Here is a 20,316-nt window from a genome sequence, read left to right on the forward strand (position 1 = left end):
AGTCTCCTCTGAAGTCAGCTGACCAGCCGGTCAGCTGACGAGCCTCCTTCCAGCGTAAAGGTCCCGTCTGTGCGCGCGCCTGTGCGAGACTGGGACCCCATTGCCTGAGCAACGACCGGACCTCGGCGTCCTAGACGCCGGAGGGACGGGTAGAGGAATGGAGGCAGCTGCGGCGGCGGTGCTGTTCGCCGCAGCTGCCTCTTAAGCTGTTACACCATTGAACTCTATTGCGGTTCGCGAAAGTTCACGCAAACCGAACCTTCCGCGACAGTTCACAAACTGAAAATCAGAGGTTCGCGACATCTCTAGAGGGTGGCTGCTGCTGCGGACCGGAGTGCTGGTGGTGGTGGCACTGGTCTCGCTGGTGCTGGAGGTCTGGCTGGAAACGGTGGCTTCCTGCTTCGCCATCATTTCCACCACAGCCTGCACCTGACTCTCCACAATTGGCCGGGGGCGACGACCCATCTCAAAGATGGGCGCAACGCGCTGCTGTTGCGCCTCTGCTCCCTCCTCCACAACTCTGTGGTCAGTGGCAGACGGCGGACCAGTCACAGACCTGCTGCTGCTGGCAGTGGCTGCAGCAATGGCGCTGCCTCTCCTGGTGGTGCCTCGCCCTCTACCTCTGCCAGTCAAAGCGCTCTTGAATAGAGATGGCCTGAACTGTCCGCTTGTGAACACTACATGAGGAATGACCTCCTGGGGGCCAGCCCTCCTTGATTGCACGCCCACAGCCGGGAGCACTTTGCATGACACCCTGTGCAGAGAGCAGCTGTGGGCGTGTGATCAAAGATAGCCGGCCCCCAGGAAAGCGTCTGCGCTGTATTGAGCAAGCTTGTGAATGCGGAAGTGACCCCGAGGTCATTCCCTATGTAGTGTTCACAAGCGAACAGTCATCTCTACTCAAGAGCTGCAGCCACAAGGACACACTCAAGAGGCCACCCTGCAGTGTTAAAGGGCTTCCCGTAAAAAAAGTTAGCTACCTTCATGACTTTGTAAGACACGGAGGACGCCGTCCGCGCCCTCCGTGCCGTTCCGCCTGGTCCCCTCTACTGAATAGCCCCCCGAAAGGCTGCGACCCCACGGTCCGGGTCGGCATCTTCTGCCTCCATAAAGATGGCCGCCGGAGCTGGCCACGGCTGCGCAGTCCGCATAGCCGCCACTGCGGCTGCGCAGCTCTAGGGCCAACCCCCCGATCACATAACAGGCAGCGTGGATCGGAGGGTTGGCCCTAGAGCTGCGCAGCCGCAGTAGAGGCTATGCGGACTGCGCAGCCGTGGCTAGCTCCGGTGGCCATCTTTATGGAGGCAGAAGATGCCAACCCGGACCGTGGGGTCACAGCCTTTCGGGGGGCTATTCAGCAGAGGGGACCAGGCGGAACGGCACGGAGGGCGCGGACGGCATCCTCCGTGCCTTACAAAGTCATGAAGGTAGCTAACTTTTTTTACGTTTTGGGCCCAGATTTTGGCCTCGGAAGTCCTTTAAGGAGTCTTGCCTAAGGACTCCTTACTGAATAGGTACTGACCCTAGCCAGGATTCCAACCCGTTTGACCACATATAGTCCTTTTCCTCCATCCCAATCAGCAGCGTAACTACAATCCACACCCCCCACCGAGAAACTTTGATGGAGCCCCCAGATATTCCCTTGCATCCCCTTAGGGCCCCTTCACAGCCTGGGGGCCCATCTCACAAGGGTCATAAAATAAGTGTGGCCATCATTATCTTCACACCCATAACAAGAGTAGCCACAAAACTCCTGCTCTGGAGTACAGTCGCCTGTATCAGAGGGAGGGAAGGTTAGTATTCGGGCCCCCCACAGCTCCGGGCCCCCCTGCAATCACAGGCGCTGCTCCCCTCTAGTGACACCTCTACTCCCAATCTGACCAAATTGAATGATCGCTCACACAGGAAAATCAGATTATGTATGGAGACCTTAACTATTGCTGGCCTGTAAAAGAGCATGCACAGATCACTATCTCCCATTGCTAAGAAGATGACATGCCTCCTGTCACACTAAGCCCCTCCCCATGGCCATCTGTAATGCTAAGCCCCACCCCTATAGCCTTCATCCTCTGGCAGTGCACCTGGGCCCCTCACCGGTGGCCACTCAGCTCTCCCCCAGGACCGGATGCCAGCACTGGGGAGGAGAGGCCTGTGGTATCTACCTCAGCCCTATGGATGGTAAGTGGCCATGACCATCAAGGTGAAATAATAACATAGCGCGCCTCTGTCCCCCAGAGCTCAGGCTTATATCGGGAGGAGTGTGATGTCACATGATGTAATAATGTCCCACTACATTATATGTACATTATACATATAACATTATCTCTCTGTATTCCAGAGTTGGGGTGATCCTCTGGGGAGGAGCTTGGTGTGCTGTGATGTCACATGATGTAATAATGCCCCAATTTTTGTACATATAACATTATCTCTCTGTATCCCGGAGTTGGGAGATCCTCTGGGGAGGAGCTTGGTGTGGTGTGATGTCACATGATGTAATAATGTTCCAGTTATTGTACATATAACATTATGTCTCTGTATCCCGGAGTTGGGAGATCCTCTGGGGAGGAGCTTGGTGTGGTGGGATGTCACATGATGTAATAATGTTCCAGGTATTGTACATATAACATTGTCTCTGTATCCCGGAGTTGGGAGATCCTCTGGGGAGGAGCTTGGTGTGATGTTATGTCACATGATGTAATAATGTTCCAGTTATTGTACATATAACATTATCTCTCTGTATCCCAGAGTTAGGGATCTTCTGGGGAGGAGCTTGGTGTGGTGGGATGTCACATGATGTAATAATGTTCCAGTTATTGTACATATAACATTATCTCTCTGTATCCCGGAGTTGGGGTGATCCTCTGGGGAGGAGCTTGGTGTGATGTTATGTCACATGATGTAATAATGTTCCAGTTATTGAACATATAACATTATCTCTCTGTATTCCCGGAGTTGGGAGATCCTCTGGGGAGGAGCTGGGTGTAGTGTGATGTCACATGATGTAATAATGCCTAATTATTGTATATATAACATTATCTCTCTGTATCCCAGAGTTGGGGTGATCCTCTGGGGAGGAGCTTGGTGTGATGTTATGTCACATGATGTAATAATGTTCCAGGTATTTTACATATAACATTATCTCTCTGTATCCTGGAGTTGGGAGATCCTCTGGGGAGGAGCTTGGTGTGGTGGGATGTCACATGATGTAATAATGTTCCAGTTATTGTACATATAACATTATCTCTCTGTATCCCGGAGTTGGGAGATCCTCTGGGGAGGAGCTTGGTGTGATGTTATGTCACATGATGTAATAATGTTCCAGGTATTTTACATATAACATTATCTCTCTGTATCCCGGAGTTGGGAGATCCTCTGGGGAGGAGCTTGGTGTGGTGGGATGTCACATGATGTAATAATGCCTAATTATTGTACATATAACATTATCTCTCTGTATCCTGGAGTTGGGAGATCCTCTGGGGAGGAGCTTGGTGTGCTGTGATGTCACATGATGTAATAATGTTCCAGTTATTGTACATATAACATTATCTCTCTGTATCCTGGAGTTGGGAGATCCTCTGGGGAGGAGCTTGGTGTGGTGGGATGTCACATGATGTAATAATGTTCCAGTTATTGTACATATAACATTATCTCTCTGTATCCCGGAGTTGGGAGATCCTCTGGGGAGGAGCTTGGTGTGATGTTATGTCACATGATGTAATAATGTTCCAATTATTGTACATATAACATTATCTCTCTGTATCCTGGAGTTGGGAGATCCTCTGGGGAGGAGCTGGGTGTAGTGTGATGTCACATGATGTGATAATGCACTAATTATTGTATATATAACATTATCTCTCTTTATCCTAGAGTTGGGAGATCCTCTGGGGAGGAGCTTGGTGTGCTGTGATGTCACATGATGTAATAATGTTCCAGTTATTGTACATATAACATTATCTCTCTGTATCCTGGAGTTGGGAGATCCTCTGGGGATGAGCTGGGTGTGGTGTGATGTCACATGATGTAATAATGCACTAATTATTGTACATATAACATTATCTCTCTGTATCCCCGATTTGGGGTGATCCTCTGGGGAGGAGCTGGGTGTGGTGTGATGTCACATGATGTAATAATGCCCCAGTTATTGTACATATCACATTATCTCTCTGTATCCCAGAGTTGGGGTGATCCTCTGGGGAGGAGCTGAGTGTGGTGTGATGTCACAGGATGTAATCAGATTATCTCTCTGGATTTCAGACTTGGGACTCTGCGCTGGAGACGCTGGCCTCTTCATACGCCGAGAAGTGCATTTGGGAACACAATGAGGAACGTGGATTTCGGGGTGAGAACCTCTTTATCATGTCTGGACCCGGCCTGGATGTGGAGATGGGTCTGGCAGATTGGCACAGTGAGAGAAACTACTACAACTTCTCCACAAACCACTGTGAGGAGGGGCAGATGTGCGGCCACTACACTCAGGTAAGGGGGGCCTCCGAGAGACACGAGGGAAATGAGGGCGGGAAGAGTGAAGACTCTAGTGATACTTCCGCTGACACCAAATTATATTTCCCAACTGGTAACCCAATATTTTCCCCCAAGTAATTCTGGCTGCAGCTGTTGCCAACTTCAGTGAGTTATAGCCGTAATTTACATTGCGATCTATGGCGGCGTCCAATCGTGGGTCACCTGTCTTACTATATAGAGAGGTCAGGGGACATTGTACTCTGCAGCCGTCAGTAACAGGACCTGGCTGCGTGCCGTGTGGATTAATCTATTGGCCAGGTCAGGTAGCAGAGAATAAATCCTGTATCCTTCCTATGGTTTATATGGGACGCAATCCACCTCTGATTAAGCTTCATGTTCTATAGTGTGTCTACAGCTGCCTACAAACTGTGGACTACAGGACACTGATTGCTCGATCGCCACCTTATGTCTTCCCTACCCTCTCCATAGAGCAGCACAAGCCAGTAGGGGATAACAGACCTAGATATCTGAATAGTGCGCATGCCCAAAACTGTCTCCCTAATAATCAGTCAACAAACCCTGTGCATGTGTGCAGAGCTTCAGATGACATGGTATCTGTGAGGAATGTATTGGGCCGGGTCACATGGGCGTCCCACAGCCGGTATCTGTGAGGGATGTATTGGGCCGGGTCACATGGGCGTCCCACAGCTGGTATCTGTGAGGGATGTATTGGGCCGGGTCACATGGGCGTCCCACCGCCGGTATCTGTGAGGAATGTATTGGGCCGGGTCACATGGGCGTCCCACAGCCGGTATCTGTGAGGGATGTATTGGGCCGGGTCACATGGGCGTCCCACAGCCGGTATCTGTGAGGGATATATTGGGCCGGGTCACATGGGCGTCCCACAGCCGGTATCTGTGAGGGATATATTGGGCCGGGTCACATGGGCGTCCCACAGCCAGTATCTGTGAGGGATGTATTGGGCCGGGTCACATGGGCGTCCCACAGCCGGTATCTGGGAGGGATGTATTGGGCCGGGTCACATGGGCGTCCCACAGCTGGTATCTGTGAGGAATGTATTGGGCCGGGTCACATGGGCATCCCACAGCCGGTATCTGTGAGGGATATATTGAGCCGGGTCACATGGGCGTCCCACAGCCGGTATCTGTGAGGGATATATTGGGCCGGGTCACATGGGCGTCCCACAGCCGGTATCTGTGAGGGATGTATTGGGCCGGGTCACATGGGCGTCCTACAGCTGGTATCTGTGAGGTATGTTTTGGGCCGGGTCACATGGGCGTCCCACAGCCGGTATCTGTGAGGCATGTATTGGGCCGGGTCACATGGGCGTCCCACAGCCGGTATCTGTGAGGGATGTATTGGGCCGGGTCACATGGGCGTCCCACAGCCGGTATCTGTGAGGGATGTATTGGGCCGGGTCACATGGGCGTCCCACAGCCGGTATCTGTGAGGTATGTATTGGGCCGGGTCACATGGGCGTCCCACAGCCGGTATCTGTGAGGCATGTATTGGGCCAGGTCACATGGGCGTCCCACAGCTGGTATCTGTGAGGGATGTATTGGGCCGGGTCACATGGGCGTGCGTCCCACAGCCGATACCTGTGAGGGATGTATTAGGCTGGGTCACATGGGCGTCCCACAGCCGGTATCTGTGAGGGATGTATTGGGCCGGGTCACATGGGCGTCCCACAGCCAGTATCTGTGAGGGATGTATTGGGCCGGGTCACATGGACGTCCCACAGCCGGTATCTGGGAGGGATGTATTGGGCCGGGTCACATGGGCGTCCCACAGCCGGTATCTGTGAGGGATGTATTGGGCTGGGTCACATGGGCATCCAACAGCCGGTATCTGTGAGGCATGTATTGGGCCAGGTCACATGGGCGTCCCACAGCTGGTATCTGTGAGGGATGTATTGGGCCGGCTCACATCGGCGTCCCACAGCCGGTATCTGTGAGGGATGTATTGGGCCGGATCACATGGGCTTCCTACAGCTGGTATCTGTGAGGTATGTTTTGGGCCGGGTCACATGGGCGTCCCACAGCCGGTATCTGTGAGGCATGTATTGGGCCGGGTCACATGGGCGTCCCACAGCCGGTATCTGTGAGGGATGTATTAGGCCGGGTCACATGGGCGTCCCACAGCCGGTATCTGTGAGGGATGTATTGGGCCGGGTCACATGGGCGTCCCACAGCTAGTATCTGTGAGGTATGTATTGGGCCGGGTCACATGGGCGTCCCACAGCTGGTATCTGTGAGGCATGTATTGGGCCAGGTCACATGGGCGTCCCACAGCTGGTATCTGTGAGGGATGTATTGGGCCGGGTCACATGGGCGTCCCACAGCCGATACCTGTGAGGGATGTATTGGGCTGGGTCACATGGGCGTCCCACAGCCGGTATCTGTGAGGGATGTATTGGGCCGGGTCACATGGGCGTCCCACAGCCGGTATCTGTGAGGGATGTATTGGGCTGGGTCACATGGGCATCCCACAGCCGGTATCTGTGAGGCATGTATTGGGCCAGGTCACATGGGCGTCCCACAGCTGGTATCTATGAGGGATGTATTGGGCCGGGTCACATGGGCGTCCCACAGCTGGTATCTGTGAGGTATGTATTGGGCCGGGTCACATGGGCGTCCCACAGCCAGTATCTGTGAGGCATGTATTGGGCCAGGTCACATGGGCGTCCCACAGCTGGTATCTGTGAGGGATGTATTGGGCCGGGTCACATGGGCGTCCCACAGCCGGTACCTGTGAGGGATGTATTGGGCCGGGTCACATGGGCGTCCCACAGCCGGTATCTGTGAGGGATGTATTGGGCCGGGTCACATGGGCGTCCCACAGCCGGTATCTGTGAGGTATGTATTGGGCCGGGTCACATGGGCGTCCCACAGCCGGTATCTGTGAGGCATGTATTGGGCCAGGTCACATGGGCGTCCCACAGCTGGTATCTGTGAGGGATGTATTGGGCCGGGTCACATGGGCGTGCGTCCCACAGCCGATACCTGTGAGGGATGTATTAGGCTGGGTCACATGGGCGTCCCACAGCCGGTATCTGTGAGGGATGTATTGGGCCGGGTCACATGGGCGTCCCACAGCCAGTATCTGTGAGGGATGTATTGGGCCGGGTCACATGGACGTCCCACAGCCGGTATCTGGGAGGGATGTATTGGGCCGGGTCACATGGGCGTCCCACAGCCGGTATCTGTGAGGGATGTATTGGGCTGGGTCACATGGGCATCCAACAGCCGGTATCTGTGAGGCATGTATTGGGCCAGGTCACATGGGCGTCCCACAGCTGGTATCTGTGAGGGATGTATTGGGCCGGCTCACATCGGCGTCCCACAGCCGGTATCTGTGAGGGATGTATTGGGCCGGATCACATGGGCTTCCTACAGCTGGTATCTGTGAGGTATGTTTTGGGCCGGGTCACATGGGCGTCCCACAGCCGGTATCTGTGAGGCATGTATTGGGCCGGGTCACATGGGCGTCCCACAGCCGGTATCTGTGAGGGATGTATTAGGCCGGGTCACATGGGCGTCCCACAGCCGGTATCTGTGAGGGATGTATTGGGCCGGGTCACATGGGCGTCCCACAGCTAGTATCTGTGAGGTATGTATTGGGCCGGGTCACATGGGCGTCCCACAGCTGGTATCTGTGAGGCATGTATTGGGCCAGGTCACATGGGCGTCCCACAGCTGGTATCTGTGAGGGATGTATTGGGCCGGGTCACATGGGCGTCCCACAGCCGATACCTGTGAGGGATGTATTGGGCTGGGTCACATGGGCGTCCCACAGCCGGTATCTGTGAGGGATGTATTGGGCCGGGTCACATGGGCGTCCCACAGCCGGTATCTGTGAGGGATGTATTGGGCTGGGTCACATGGGCATCCCACAGCCGGTATCTGTGAGGCATGTATTGGGCCAGGTCACATGGGCGTCCCACAGCTGGTATCTATGAGGGATGTATTGGGCCGGGTCACATGGGCGTCCCACAGCTGGTATCTGTGAGGTATGTATTGGGCCGGGTCACATGGGCGTCCCACAGCCAGTATCTGTGAGGCATGTATTGGGCCAGGTCACATGGGCGTCCCACAGCTGGTATCTGTGAGGGATGTATTGGGCCGGGTCACATGGGCGTCCCACAGCCGGTACCTGTGAGGGATGTATTGGGCCGGGTCACATGGGCGTCCCACAGCCGGTATCTGTGAGGGATGTATTGGGCCGGGTCACATGGGCGTCCCACAGCCTTTATCTGTGAGGGATGTATTGGGCCGGGTCACATGGGCATCCCACAGCCGGTATCTGGGAGGGATGTATTGGGCCGGGTCACATGGGCGTCCCACAGCCGGTATCTGTGAGGGATGTATTGGGCCGGGTCACATGGGCCTCCCACAGCCGGTATCTGTGAGGGATGTATTGGGCGGGGTCACATGGGCGTCCCACAGCTGGTATCTTTGAGGGATGTATTGGGCCGGGTCACATGGGCGTCCCACAGCTGGTATCTGTGAGGGATGTATTGGGCCGGGTCACATGGGCATCCCACAGCAGGTATCTGTGAGGGATGTATTGGGCCGGGTCACATGGGCGTCCCACAGCTGGTATCTTTGAGGGATGTATTGGGCCGGGTCACATGGGCGTCCCACAGCCGGTATCTGTGAGGCATGTATTGGGCCGGGTCACATGGGCGTCCCACAGCCGGTATCTGTGAGGGATGTATTGGGCCGGGTCACATGGGCGTCCCACAGCCGGTATCTGTGAGGGATGTATTGGGCCGGGTCACATGGGCGTCCCACAGCCGGTATCTGTGAGGTATGTATTGGGCCGGGTCACATGGGCGTCCCACAGCCGGTATCTGTGAGGCATGTATTGGGCCAGGTCACATGGGCGTCCCACAGCTGGTATCTGTGAGGGATGTATTGGGCCGGGTCACATGGGCGTGCGTCCCACAGCCGATACCTGTGAGGGATGTATTAGGCTGGGTCACATGGGCGTCCCACAGCCGGTATCTGTGAGGGATGTATTGGGCCGGGTCACATGGGCGTCCCACAGCCAGTATCTGTGAGGGATGTATTGGGCCGGGTCACATGGACGTCCCACAGCCGGTATCTGGGAGGGATGTATTGGGCCGGGTCACATGGGCGTCCCACAGCCGGTATCTGTGAGGGATGTATTGGGCTGGGTCACATGGGCATCCAACAGCCGGTATCTGTGAGGCATGTATTGGGCCAGGTCACATGGGCGTCCCACAGCTGGTATCTGTGAGGGATGTATTGGGCCGGCTCACATCGGCGTCCCACAGCCGGTATCTGTGAGGGATGTATTGGGCCGGATCACATGGGCTTCCTACAGCTGGTATCTGTGAGGTATGTTTTGGGCCGGGTCACATGGGCGTCCCACAGCCGGTATCTGTGAGGCATGTATTGGGCCGGGTCACATGGGCGTCCCACAGCCGGTATCTGTGAGGGATGTATTAGGCCGGGTCACATGGGCGTCCCACAGCCGGTATCTGTGAGGGATTTATTGGGCCGGGTCACATGGGCGTCCCACAGCTAGTATCTGTGAGGTATGTATTGGGCCGGGTCACATGGGCGTCCCACAGCCGGTATCTGTGAGGCATGTATTGGGCCAGGTCACATGGGCGTCCCACAGCTGGTATCTGTGAGGGATGTATTGGGCCGGGTCACATGGGCGTCCCACAGCCGATACCTGTGAGGGATGTATTGGGCTGGGTCACATGGGCGTCCCACAGCCGGTATCTGTGAGGGATGTATTGGGCCGGGTCACATGGGCGTCCCACAGCCGGTATCTGTGAGGGATGTATTGGGCTGGGTCACATGGGCATCCCACAGCCGGTATCTGTGAGGCATGTATTGGGCCAGGTCACATGGGCGTCCCACAGCTGGTATCTATGAGGGATGTATTGGGCCGGGTCACATGGGCGTCCCACAGCTGGTATCTGTGAGGTATGTATTGGGCCGGGTCACATGGGCGTCCCACAGCCAGTATCTGTGAGGCATGTATTGGGCCAGGTCACATGGGCGTCCCACAGCTGGTATCTGTGAGGGATGTATTGGGCCGGGTCACATGGGCGTCCCACAGCCGGTACCTGTGAGGGATGTATTGGGCCGGGTCACATGGGCGTCCCACAGCCGGTATCTGTGAGGGATGTATTGGGCCGGGTCACATGGGCGTCCCACAGCCTTTATCTGTGAGGGATGTATTGGGCCGGGTCACATGGGCATCCCACAGCCGGTATCTGGGAGGGATGTATTGGGCCGGGTCACATGGGCGTCCCACAGCCGGTATCTGTGAGGGATGTATTGGGCCGGGTCACATGGGCCTCCCACAGCCGGTATCTGTGAGGGATGTATTGGGCGGGGTCACATGGGCGTCCCACAGCTGGTATCTTTGAGGGATGTATTGGGCCGGGTCACATGGGCGTCCCACAGCTGGTATCTGTGAGGGATGTATTGGGCCGGGTCACATGGGCATCCCACAGCAGGTATCTGTGAGGGATGTATTGGGCCGGGTCACATGGGCGTCCCACAGCTGGTATCTGTGAGGGATGTATTGGGCCGGGTCACATGGGCGTCCCACAGCCGGTATCTCTGAGGGATGTATTGGGCCGGGTCACATGGGCGTCCCACAGCCGGTATCTGTGAGGGATGTATTGGGCCGGGTCACATGGGCGTCCCACAGCCGGTATCTGTGAGGGATGTATTGGGCCGGGTCACATTGATCGCCCCACAGCCGGTATCTGTGAGGGATGTATTGGGCCGGGTCACATGGGCGTCCCACAGCTGGTATCTGTGAGGGATGTATTGGGCCAGGTCACATGGGCGTCCCACAGCTGGTATCTGTGAGGGATGTATTGGGCCGGGTCACATGGGCGTCCCACAGCCGGTATCTGTGAGGGATGTATTGGGCCGGGTCACATGGGCGTCCCACAGCTGTTATCTGTGAGGGATGTATTGGGCTGGGTCACATGGGCATCCCACAGCCGGTATTTGTGAGGGATGTATTGGGCCAGGTCACATGGGCGTCCCACAGCTGGTATCTGTGAGGGATGTATTGGGCCGGGTTACATGGGCGTCCCACAGCCGGTATCAGTGAGAGATGTATTGGGCCGGGTCACATGGGCGTCCCACAGCCGGTATCTGTGAGGGATGTATTGGGCCGGGTCACATGGGCGTCCGACAGCCGGTATCTGTGAGGGATGTATTGGGCCGGGTCACATGGGCCTCCCACAGCTGGTATCTGTGAGGGATGTATTGGGCCGGGTCACATGGGCGTCCCACAGCTGGTATCTGTGAAGGGATGTATTGGGCCGGGTCACATGGGCGTCCCACAGCCGATATCTGTGAGGGATGTATTGGGCCGGGTCACATGGGCGTCCCACAGCCGGTATCTGTGAGGGATGTATTGGGCCGGGTCACATGGGTGTACCACAGCCGGTATCTGTGAGGGATGTATTGGGCCGGGTCACATGGGCGTCCCACAGCTGGTATCTGTGAGGGATGTATTGGGCCAGGTCACATGGGCGTCCCACAGCCGGTATCTGTGAGGGATGTATTGGGCCGGGTCACATGGGCGTCCCACAGCTGGTATCTGTGAGGGATGTATTGGGCCAGGTCACATGGGGCATCCCACAGCATTTATTGGTTTTCAGCAGCTTCCAGCCCCCTACCCCCTCCCCTTTCAGAACATATTAGGTGTCCTCCAGTTTTATGTCAGCCGGGAGGTCGATATCCGTTGGTAATGAGGTGTCCTCTCTCTCCACAGGTGGTTTGGGCCAGCACAGAGCGGGTCGGATGTGGGCAGAAGTTCTGTGAGAAGGTGGATGGGTTTGAAGATGGGAATATGTATCTCCTGGTGTGCAACTATGAACCACCGTAAGTGTCCATTATTACAGTATCGGGTGAGGGTGCAGAGGCTGCTGTTTGTTTGGGAGTAGGGGCATAACTAGAAATCAGGTATAGGTGCCCCAGTATATATAGCCAGGTATAGGTGCCCCAGTATAGGTTGCCAAGTGTAGGTGCCAACAGTATAGGTAGTCAGGTATAGGTGCCTCAGTATAGGTAGCCTGGTATAGGTGCCAACAGTATAGGTAGCCAGGTATAGGTGCCTCAGTAAAGGTAGCCAGGTATAGGTGCCTCAGTATAGGTAGCCAGGTATAGGTGCCCCAGTATAGGTAGCCAGGTATAGGTGCCCCAGTATATATAGCCAGGTATAGGTGCCCCAGTATAGGTTGCCAAGTGTAGGTGCCCCAGTATAGGTAGCCTGGTATAGGTGCCCCAGTATAGGTAGCCAGGTATAGGTGCCCCAGCATAGGTAGCCTGGTATAGGTGCCCCAGTATAGGTAGCCAGGTATAGGTGCCCCCAGTATAGGTAGACAGGTATAGGTGCCCCCAGTATAGGTAGCCTGGTATAGGTGCTCCCAGTATAGGTAGCCTGTTAAAGCTGCCCCCAGTGTAGGCAGCCAGGTATTGGTGCCCCCAGTATATGTAGCCAGGTATAGGTGCACACAGTATAGATAGCCTGGTATAGGTGCCCCAGTATAGGTTGCCAAGTGTAGGTGCCCCAGTATAGGTTGCCATGTATAGGTGCCCATAGTACAGATAGCCATGTATAGGTGCCCCCAGTTTAGGTAGCCAGGTATAGGTGCCCCCAGAATAGGTTAGCAGCAGGCTGCATTGTGTGCCTGTGGAGTGGGGGCTGAAGTGTATGGGGGAGCTGCAGCATATGTGTGGGGGGCTGCAGTGTGTGGGGGGCTGCAGGGTATGTATAGGGGGGCAGCAATGAGGAGTACATCCACTCCCTTCCCCCCCCCCCCCCCCCAGTGTACACAAACATCTCCTGTACCCCAGGGTAGAACCTATCATGCTGCATGATTTACACACTGACCGAGGAGAAATACATCTTCCCTGTAAAATAGTGAATTTAGGGGTCCGGGGGGAGGGGGGGGGGGGGGGGGGGAAGGTAAGGAGGGGGGAGAAGAGGGAGGGGTGAGGAGCGAGGGGGGAGAAGAGGGAGGGGTGGGGAGCGAGGGGGGATATAAGGGGGGGAGGGCTGGGTGGGGTTGTCTGGCTGAGGACGCACAATAATAACAGCTGGTTCTCCGGATCTCATGTTTCTCCTGTGACTCTGCGAGGAAGACAACGAGTTTTCCAGACATGGTTATTCCACATTAGGGAAAACAGCAACCGTCACCGGCCTGTCCTTACACATCACTAACAAGTCCTGACACAGAGATCTCACAGGGTGTGCACTGAAGTCAGAGCTGGGAACTCAGGTGCACAGAGATCTCACCACCAGATCCCTGAGAGATAGAAGAATCCAGCAGGGGGAGGAGCCTCTGGTAATGGGTGCAGCAGGTGTGCAGAGCTGGGAACTCAGGTGCACAGAGATCTCACCACCAGAGCCCCTGAGAGATAGGAGAATCCAGCAGGGGAGGAGCCTCTGGTAATGGGAGCAGCAGGTGTGCAGAGCTGGGAACTCAGGTGCACAGAGATCTCACCACCAGAGTCCCTGAGAGATAGAAGAATCCAGCAGGGGGGGGAGCCTCTGGTAATGGGTGCAGCAGGTGTACAGAGCTGGGAACTCAGGTGCACAGAGATCTCACCAGCAGATCCTCTGAGAGATAGAAGAATCCAGCAGGGGGAGGAGCCTCTGGTAATTGGAATAGCAGGTGTGCAGAGCTGGGAACTCAGGTGCACAGAGATCTCACCACCAGAGCCCCTGAGAGATAGAAGAATCCAGCAGGGGGAGGAGCCTCTGGTAATGGGTGCAGCAGGTGTGCAGTGCTGGGAACTCAGGTGCACAGAGATCTCACCACCAGAGCCCCTGAGAGATAGGAGAATCCAGCAGGGGGAGGAGCCTCTGGTAATGGGTGCAGCAGGTGTACAGAGCTGGGAACTCAGGTGCACAGAGATCTCACCACCAGATCCCTGAGAGATAGAGGAATCCAGCAGGGGGAGGAGCCTCTGGTAATGGGAGCAGCAGGTGTGCAGAGCTGGGAACTCAGGTGCACAGAGATCTCACCACCATATCCCTGAGAGATAGAGGAATCCAGCAGGGGGAGGAGCCTCTGGTAATGGGTGCAGCAGGTGTGTAGAGCTGGGAACTCAGGTGCACAGAGATCTCACCACCAGAGCCCCTGAGAGATAGAGGAATCCAGCAGGGGAGGAGCCTCTGGTAATGGGTGCAGCAGGTGTACAGAGCTGGGAACTCAGGTACACAGAGATCTCACCACCAGATCCCTGAGAGATAGAAGAATCCAGCAGGGAGAGGAGCCTCTGGTAATGGGTGCAGCAGGTGTGCAGAGCTGGGAACTCAGGTGCACAGAGATCTCACCACCAGAGCCCCTGAGAGATAGAGGAATCCAGCAGGGGGAGGAGCCTCTGGTAATGGGTGCAGCAGGTGTGCCGAGCTGGGAACTCAGGTACACAGAGATCTCACCACCAGATCCCTGAGAGATAGAAGAATCCAGCAGGGGGAGGAGCCTCTGGTAATGGGTGCAGCAGGTGTGCAGAGCTGGGAACTCAGGTGCACAGAGATCTCACCACCAGAGCCCCTGAGAGATAGAAAAATCCAGCAGGGGGAGGAGCCTCTGGTAATGGGTGCAGCAAGTGTGCAGAGCTGGGAACTCAGGTGCACAGAGATCTCACCACCAGAGCCCCTGAGAGATAGAGGAATCCAGCAGGGGGAGGAGCCTCTGGTAATGGGTGCAGCAGGTGTGCCGAGCTGGGAACTCAGGTACACAGAGATCTCACCACCAGATCCCTGAGAGATAGAAGAATCCAGCAGGGGGAGGAGCCTCTGGTAATGGGTGCAGCAGGTGTGCAGAGCTGGGAACTCAGGTGCACAGAGATCTCACCACCAGAGCCCCTGAGAGATAGAGGAATCCAGCAGGGGGAGGAGCCTCTGGTAATTGGAGCAGTAGGTGTGCAGAGCTGGGAACTCAGGTGCACAGAGATCTCACCACCAGAGTCCCTGAGAGATAAAAGAATCCAGCAGGGGGAGGAGCCTCTGGTAATGGGTGCAGCAGGTGTGCAGAGATGGGAACTCAGGGGCACAGAGATCTCACCACCAGATCCCTGAGAGATAGTGGAATCCAGCAGGGGAGGAGCCTCTGGTAATGGGTGCAGCAGGTGTACAGAGCTGGGAACTCAGGTGCACAGAGATCTCACCACCAGAGCCCCTGAGAGATAGAGGAATCCAGCAGGGGGAGGAGCCTCTGGTAATGGGTGCAGCAGGTGTACAGAGCTGGGAACTCAGGTGCACAGAGATCTCCCCACCAGATCCCTGAGAGATAGAGGAATCCAGCAGGGGGAGGAGCCTCTGGTAATGGGTGCAGCAGGTGTGCAGAGCTGGGAACTGAGGTGCACAGAGATCTCCCCACCAGATCCCTGAGAGATAGAAGAATCCAGCAGGGGGAGGAGCCTCTGGTAATGGGTGCAGCAGGTGTGCAGAGCTGGGAACTCAGGTGCACAGAGATCTCACCACCAGATCCCTGAGAGATAGGAGAATCCAGCAGGGGGAGGAGCCTCTGGTAATGGGAGCAGCGGGTGTGCAGAGCTGGGAACTCAGGTGCACAGAGATCTCACCACCAGATCCCCTGAGAGATAGAAGAATCCAGCAGGGGGAGGAGCCTCTGGTAATGGGTGCAGCAGGTGTGCAGAGCTGGGAACTCAGGTGCACAGAGATCTCACCACCAGATCCCTGAGATAGAAGAATCCAGCAGGGGGAGGAGCCTCTGGTAATGGGAGCAGCAGGTGTGCAGAGCTGGGAACTCAGATGCACAGAGATCTCACCACCAGAGCCCCTGAGAGATAGGAGAATCCAGCAGGGGAGGAGCCTCTGGTAATGGGTGCAGCAGGTGTGCAGAGCTGGGAACTCAGGTGCACAGAGATCTCACCACCAGAGCCCCTGAGATAGAAGAATCCAGCAGGGGGAGGAGCCTCTGGTAATCGGTGCAGCAGGTGTGCAGAGCTGGGAACTCAGGTGCACAGAGATCTCACCACCAGATCCCCTGAGAGATAGGAGGAGCCAGCAGGGGGAGGAGCCTCTGGTAATCGGTGCAGCAGGTGGGCAGAGCTGGGAACTCAGGTACACAGAGATCTTACCACCAGATCACCTGAGAGATAGAAGAATCCAGCAGGGGGAGGAGCCTCTGGTAATGGGTGCAGCAGGTGTGCAGAGCTGGGAACTCAGGTGCACAGAGATCTCACCACCAGATCCCCTGAGAGATAGAGGAATCCAGCAGGGGGAGGAGCCTCTGGTAATGGGTGCAGCAGGTGTGCAGAGCTGGGAACTCAGGTGCACAGAGATCTCACCACCAGATCACCTGAGAGATAGAATAATCCAGCAGGGGGAGGAGCCTCTGGTAATGGGAGCAGCAGGTGTGCAGAGCTGGGAACTCAGGTGCACAGAGCTCTCACCACCAGATCCCTGAGAGATAGAAGAATCCAGCAGGAGGAGGAGCCTCTGGTAATGGGTGCAGCAGCAGGTGTGCAGAGCTGGGAACTCAGGTGCACAGAGATCTCACCACCAGATCCCCTGAGAGATAGAGGAATCCAGCAGGGGGAGGAGCCTCTGGTAATGGGTGCAGCAGGTGTGCAGAGCTGGGAACTCAGGTGCACAGAGATCTCACCACCAGATCCCTGAGAGATAGAGGAATCCAGCAGGGGGAGGAGCCTCTGGTAATGGGTGCAGCAGGTGTGCAGAGCTGGGAACTCAGGTGCACAGAGATCTCACCACCAGATCCCTGAGAGATAGAAGAATCCAGCAGGAGGAGGAGCCTCTGGTAATGGGTGCAGCAGGTGTGCAGAGCTGGGAACTCAGGTGCACAGAGATCTCACCACCAGAGCCCCTGAGATAGAAGAATCCAGCAGGGGGAGGAGCCTCTGGTAATGGGTGCAGCAGGTGTACAGAGCTGGGAACTCAGGTGCACAGAGATCTCACCACCAGATCCCTGAGAGATAGAGGAATCCAGCAGGGGGAGGAGCCTCTGGTAATGGGTGCAGCAGGTGTACAGAGCTGGGAACTCAGGTGCACAGAGATCTCCCCACCAGATCCCTGAGAGATAGAGGAATCCAGCAGGGGGAGGAGCCTCTGGTAATGGGTGCAGCAGGTGTGCAGAGCTGGGAACTGAGGTGCACAGAGATCTCCCCACCAGATCCCTGAGAGATAGAAGAATCCAGCAGGGGGAGGAGCCTCTGGTAATGGGTGCAGCAGGTGTGCAGAGCTGGGAACTCAGGTGCACAGAGATCTCACCACCAGATCCCTGAGAGATAGGAGAATCCAGCAGGGGGAGGAGCCTCTGGTAATGGGAGCAGCGGGTGTGCAGAGCTGGGAACTCAGGTGCACAGAGATCTCACCACCAGATCCCCTGAGAGATAGAAGAATCCAGCAGGGGGAGGAGCCTCTGGTAATGGGTGCAGCAGGTGTGCAGAGCTGGGAACTCAGGTGCACAGAGATCTCACCACCAGATCCCTGAGATAGAAGAATCCAGCAGGGGGAGGAGCCTCTGGTAATGGGAGCAGCAGGTGTGCAGAGCTGGGAACTCAGATGCACAGAGATCTCACCACCAGAGCCCCTGAGAGATAGGAGAATCCAGCAGGGGAGGAGCCTCTGGTAATGGGTGCAGCAGGTGTGCAGAGCTGGGAACTCAGGTGCACAGAGATCTCACCACCAGAGCCCCTGAGATAGAAGAATCCAGCAGGGGGAGGAGCCTCTGGTAATCGGTGCAGCAGGTGTGCAGAGCTGGGAACTCAGGTGCACAGAGGTCTCACCACCAGATCCCCTGAGAGATAGGAGGAGCCAGCAGGGGGAGGAGCCTCTGGTAATCGGTGCAGCAGGTGGGCAGAGCTGGGAACTCAGGTACACAGAGATCTTACCACCAGATCACCTGAGAGATAGAAGAATCCAGCAGGGGGAGGAGCCTCTGGTAATCGGTGCAGCAGGTGTGCAGAGCTGGGAACTCAGGTGCACAGAGATCTCACCACCAGATCCCCTGAGAGATAGAGGAATCCAGCAGGGGGAGGAGCCTCTGGTAATGGGTGCAGCAGGTGTGCAGAGCTGGGAACTCAGGTGCACAGAGATCTCACCACCAGATCACCTGAGAGATAGAATAATCCAGCAGGGGGAGGAGCCTCTGGTAATGGGAGCAGCAGGTGTGCAGAGCTGGGAACTCAGGTGCACAGAGATCTTACCACCAGATCCCTGAGAGATAGAAGAATCCAGCAGGGGGAGGAGCCTCTGGTAATGGGTGCAGCAGGTGTGCAGAGCTGGGAACTCAGGTGCACAGAGATCTCACCACCAGATCCCTGAGAGATAGAGGAATCCAGCAGGGGAGGAGCCTCTGGTAATGGGTGCAGCAGGTGGGCAGAGCTGGGAACTCAGGTGCACAGAGCTCTCACCACCAGTTCCCTGAGAGATAGAAGAATCCAGCAGGAGGAGGAGCCTCTGGTAATGGGTGCAGCAGCAGGTGTGCAGAGCTGGGAACTCAGGTGCACAGAGATCTCACCACCAGATCCCCTGAGAGATAGAGGAATCCAGCAGGGGGAGGAGCCTCTGGTAATGGGTGCAGCAGGTGTGCAGAGCTGGGAACTCAGGTGCACAGAGATCTCACCACCAGATCCCTGAGAGATAGAAGAATCCAGCAGGAGGAGGAGCCTCTGGTAATGGGTGCAGCAGGTGTACAGAGCTGGGAACTCAGGTGCACAGAGATCTCACCACCAGAGCCCCTGAGATAGAAGAATCCAGCAGGGGGAGGAGCCTCTGGTAATGGGTGCAGCAGGTGTACAGAGCTGGGAACTCAGGTGCACAGAGATCTCACCACCAGATCCCTGAGAGATAGAGGAATCCAGCAGGGGGAGGAGCCTCTGGTAATGGGTGCAGCAGGTGTACAGAGCTGGGAACTCAGGTGCACAGAGATCTCCCCACCAGATCCCTGAGAGATAGAGGAATCCAGCAGGGGGAGGAGCCTCTGGTAATGGGTGCAGCAGGTGTGCAGAGCTGGGAACTGAGGTGCACAGAGATCTCCCCACCAGATCCCTGAGAGATAGAAGAATCCAGCAGGGGGAGGAGCCTCTGGTAATGGGTGCAGCAGGTGTGCAGAGCTGGGAACTCAGGTGCACAGAGATCTCACCACCAGATCCCTGAGAGATAGGAGAATCCAGCAGGGGGAGGAGCCTCTGGTAATGGGAGCAGCGGGTGTGCAGAGCTGGGAACTCAGGTGCACAGAGATCTCACCACCAGATCCCCTGAGAGATAGAAGAATCCAGCAGGGGGAGGAGCCTCTGGTAATGGGTGCAGCAGGTGTGCAGAGCTGGGAACTCAGGTGCACAGAGATCTCACCACCAGATCCCTGAGATAGAAGAATCCAGCAGGGGGAGGAGCCTCTGGTAATGGGAGCAGCAGGTGTGCAGAGCTGGGAACTCAGATGCACAGAGATCTCACCACCAGAGCCCCTGAGAGATAGGAGAATCCAGCAGGGGAGGAGCCTCTGGTAATGGGTGCAGCAGGTGTGCAGAGCTGGGAACTCAGGTGCACAGAGATCTCACCACCAGAGCCCCTGAGATAGAAGAATCCAGCAGGGGGAGGAGCCTCTGGTAATCGGTGCAGCAGGTGTGCAGAGCTGGGAACTCAGGTGCACAGAGGTCTCACCACCAGATCCCCTGAGAGATAGGAGGAGCCAGCAGGGGGAGGAGCCTCTGGTAATCGGTGCAGCAGGTGGGCAGAGCTGGGAACTCAGGTACACAGAGATCTTACCACCAGATCACCTGAGAGATAGAAGAATCCAGCAGGGGGAGGAGCCTCTGGTAATCGGTG

The 20,316-nt window shown here is 56.1% G+C and overlaps 1 protein-coding gene across 3 annotated transcripts in view; it reads left to right on the top strand.

Annotated features, from left to right (window-relative positions):
- The window catches only part of LOC137544856 (peptidase inhibitor 16-like), a 76,783-nt gene that overhangs the window by 17,974 nt on the left and 38,493 nt on the right, over positions 1–20,316 (top strand). For all 3 annotated transcript variants that reach the window (XM_068265951.1, XM_068265959.1, XM_068265965.1), the window contains exons 2-3: positions 4,255–4,476; positions 12,265–12,374. In XM_068265951.1, coding sequence (XP_068122052.1) covers positions 4,255–4,476; positions 12,265–12,374 — 332 coding nt within the window. The remainder of the gene's footprint in view (positions 1–4,254; positions 4,477–12,264; positions 12,375–20,316) is intronic.

This window comes from Hyperolius riggenbachi, chromosome 1 (genome assembly GCF_040937935.1).
Source record: "Hyperolius riggenbachi isolate aHypRig1 chromosome 1, aHypRig1.pri, whole genome shotgun sequence".
NCBI lineage: Eukaryota > Metazoa > Chordata > Amphibia > Anura > Hyperoliidae > Hyperolius > Hyperolius riggenbachi.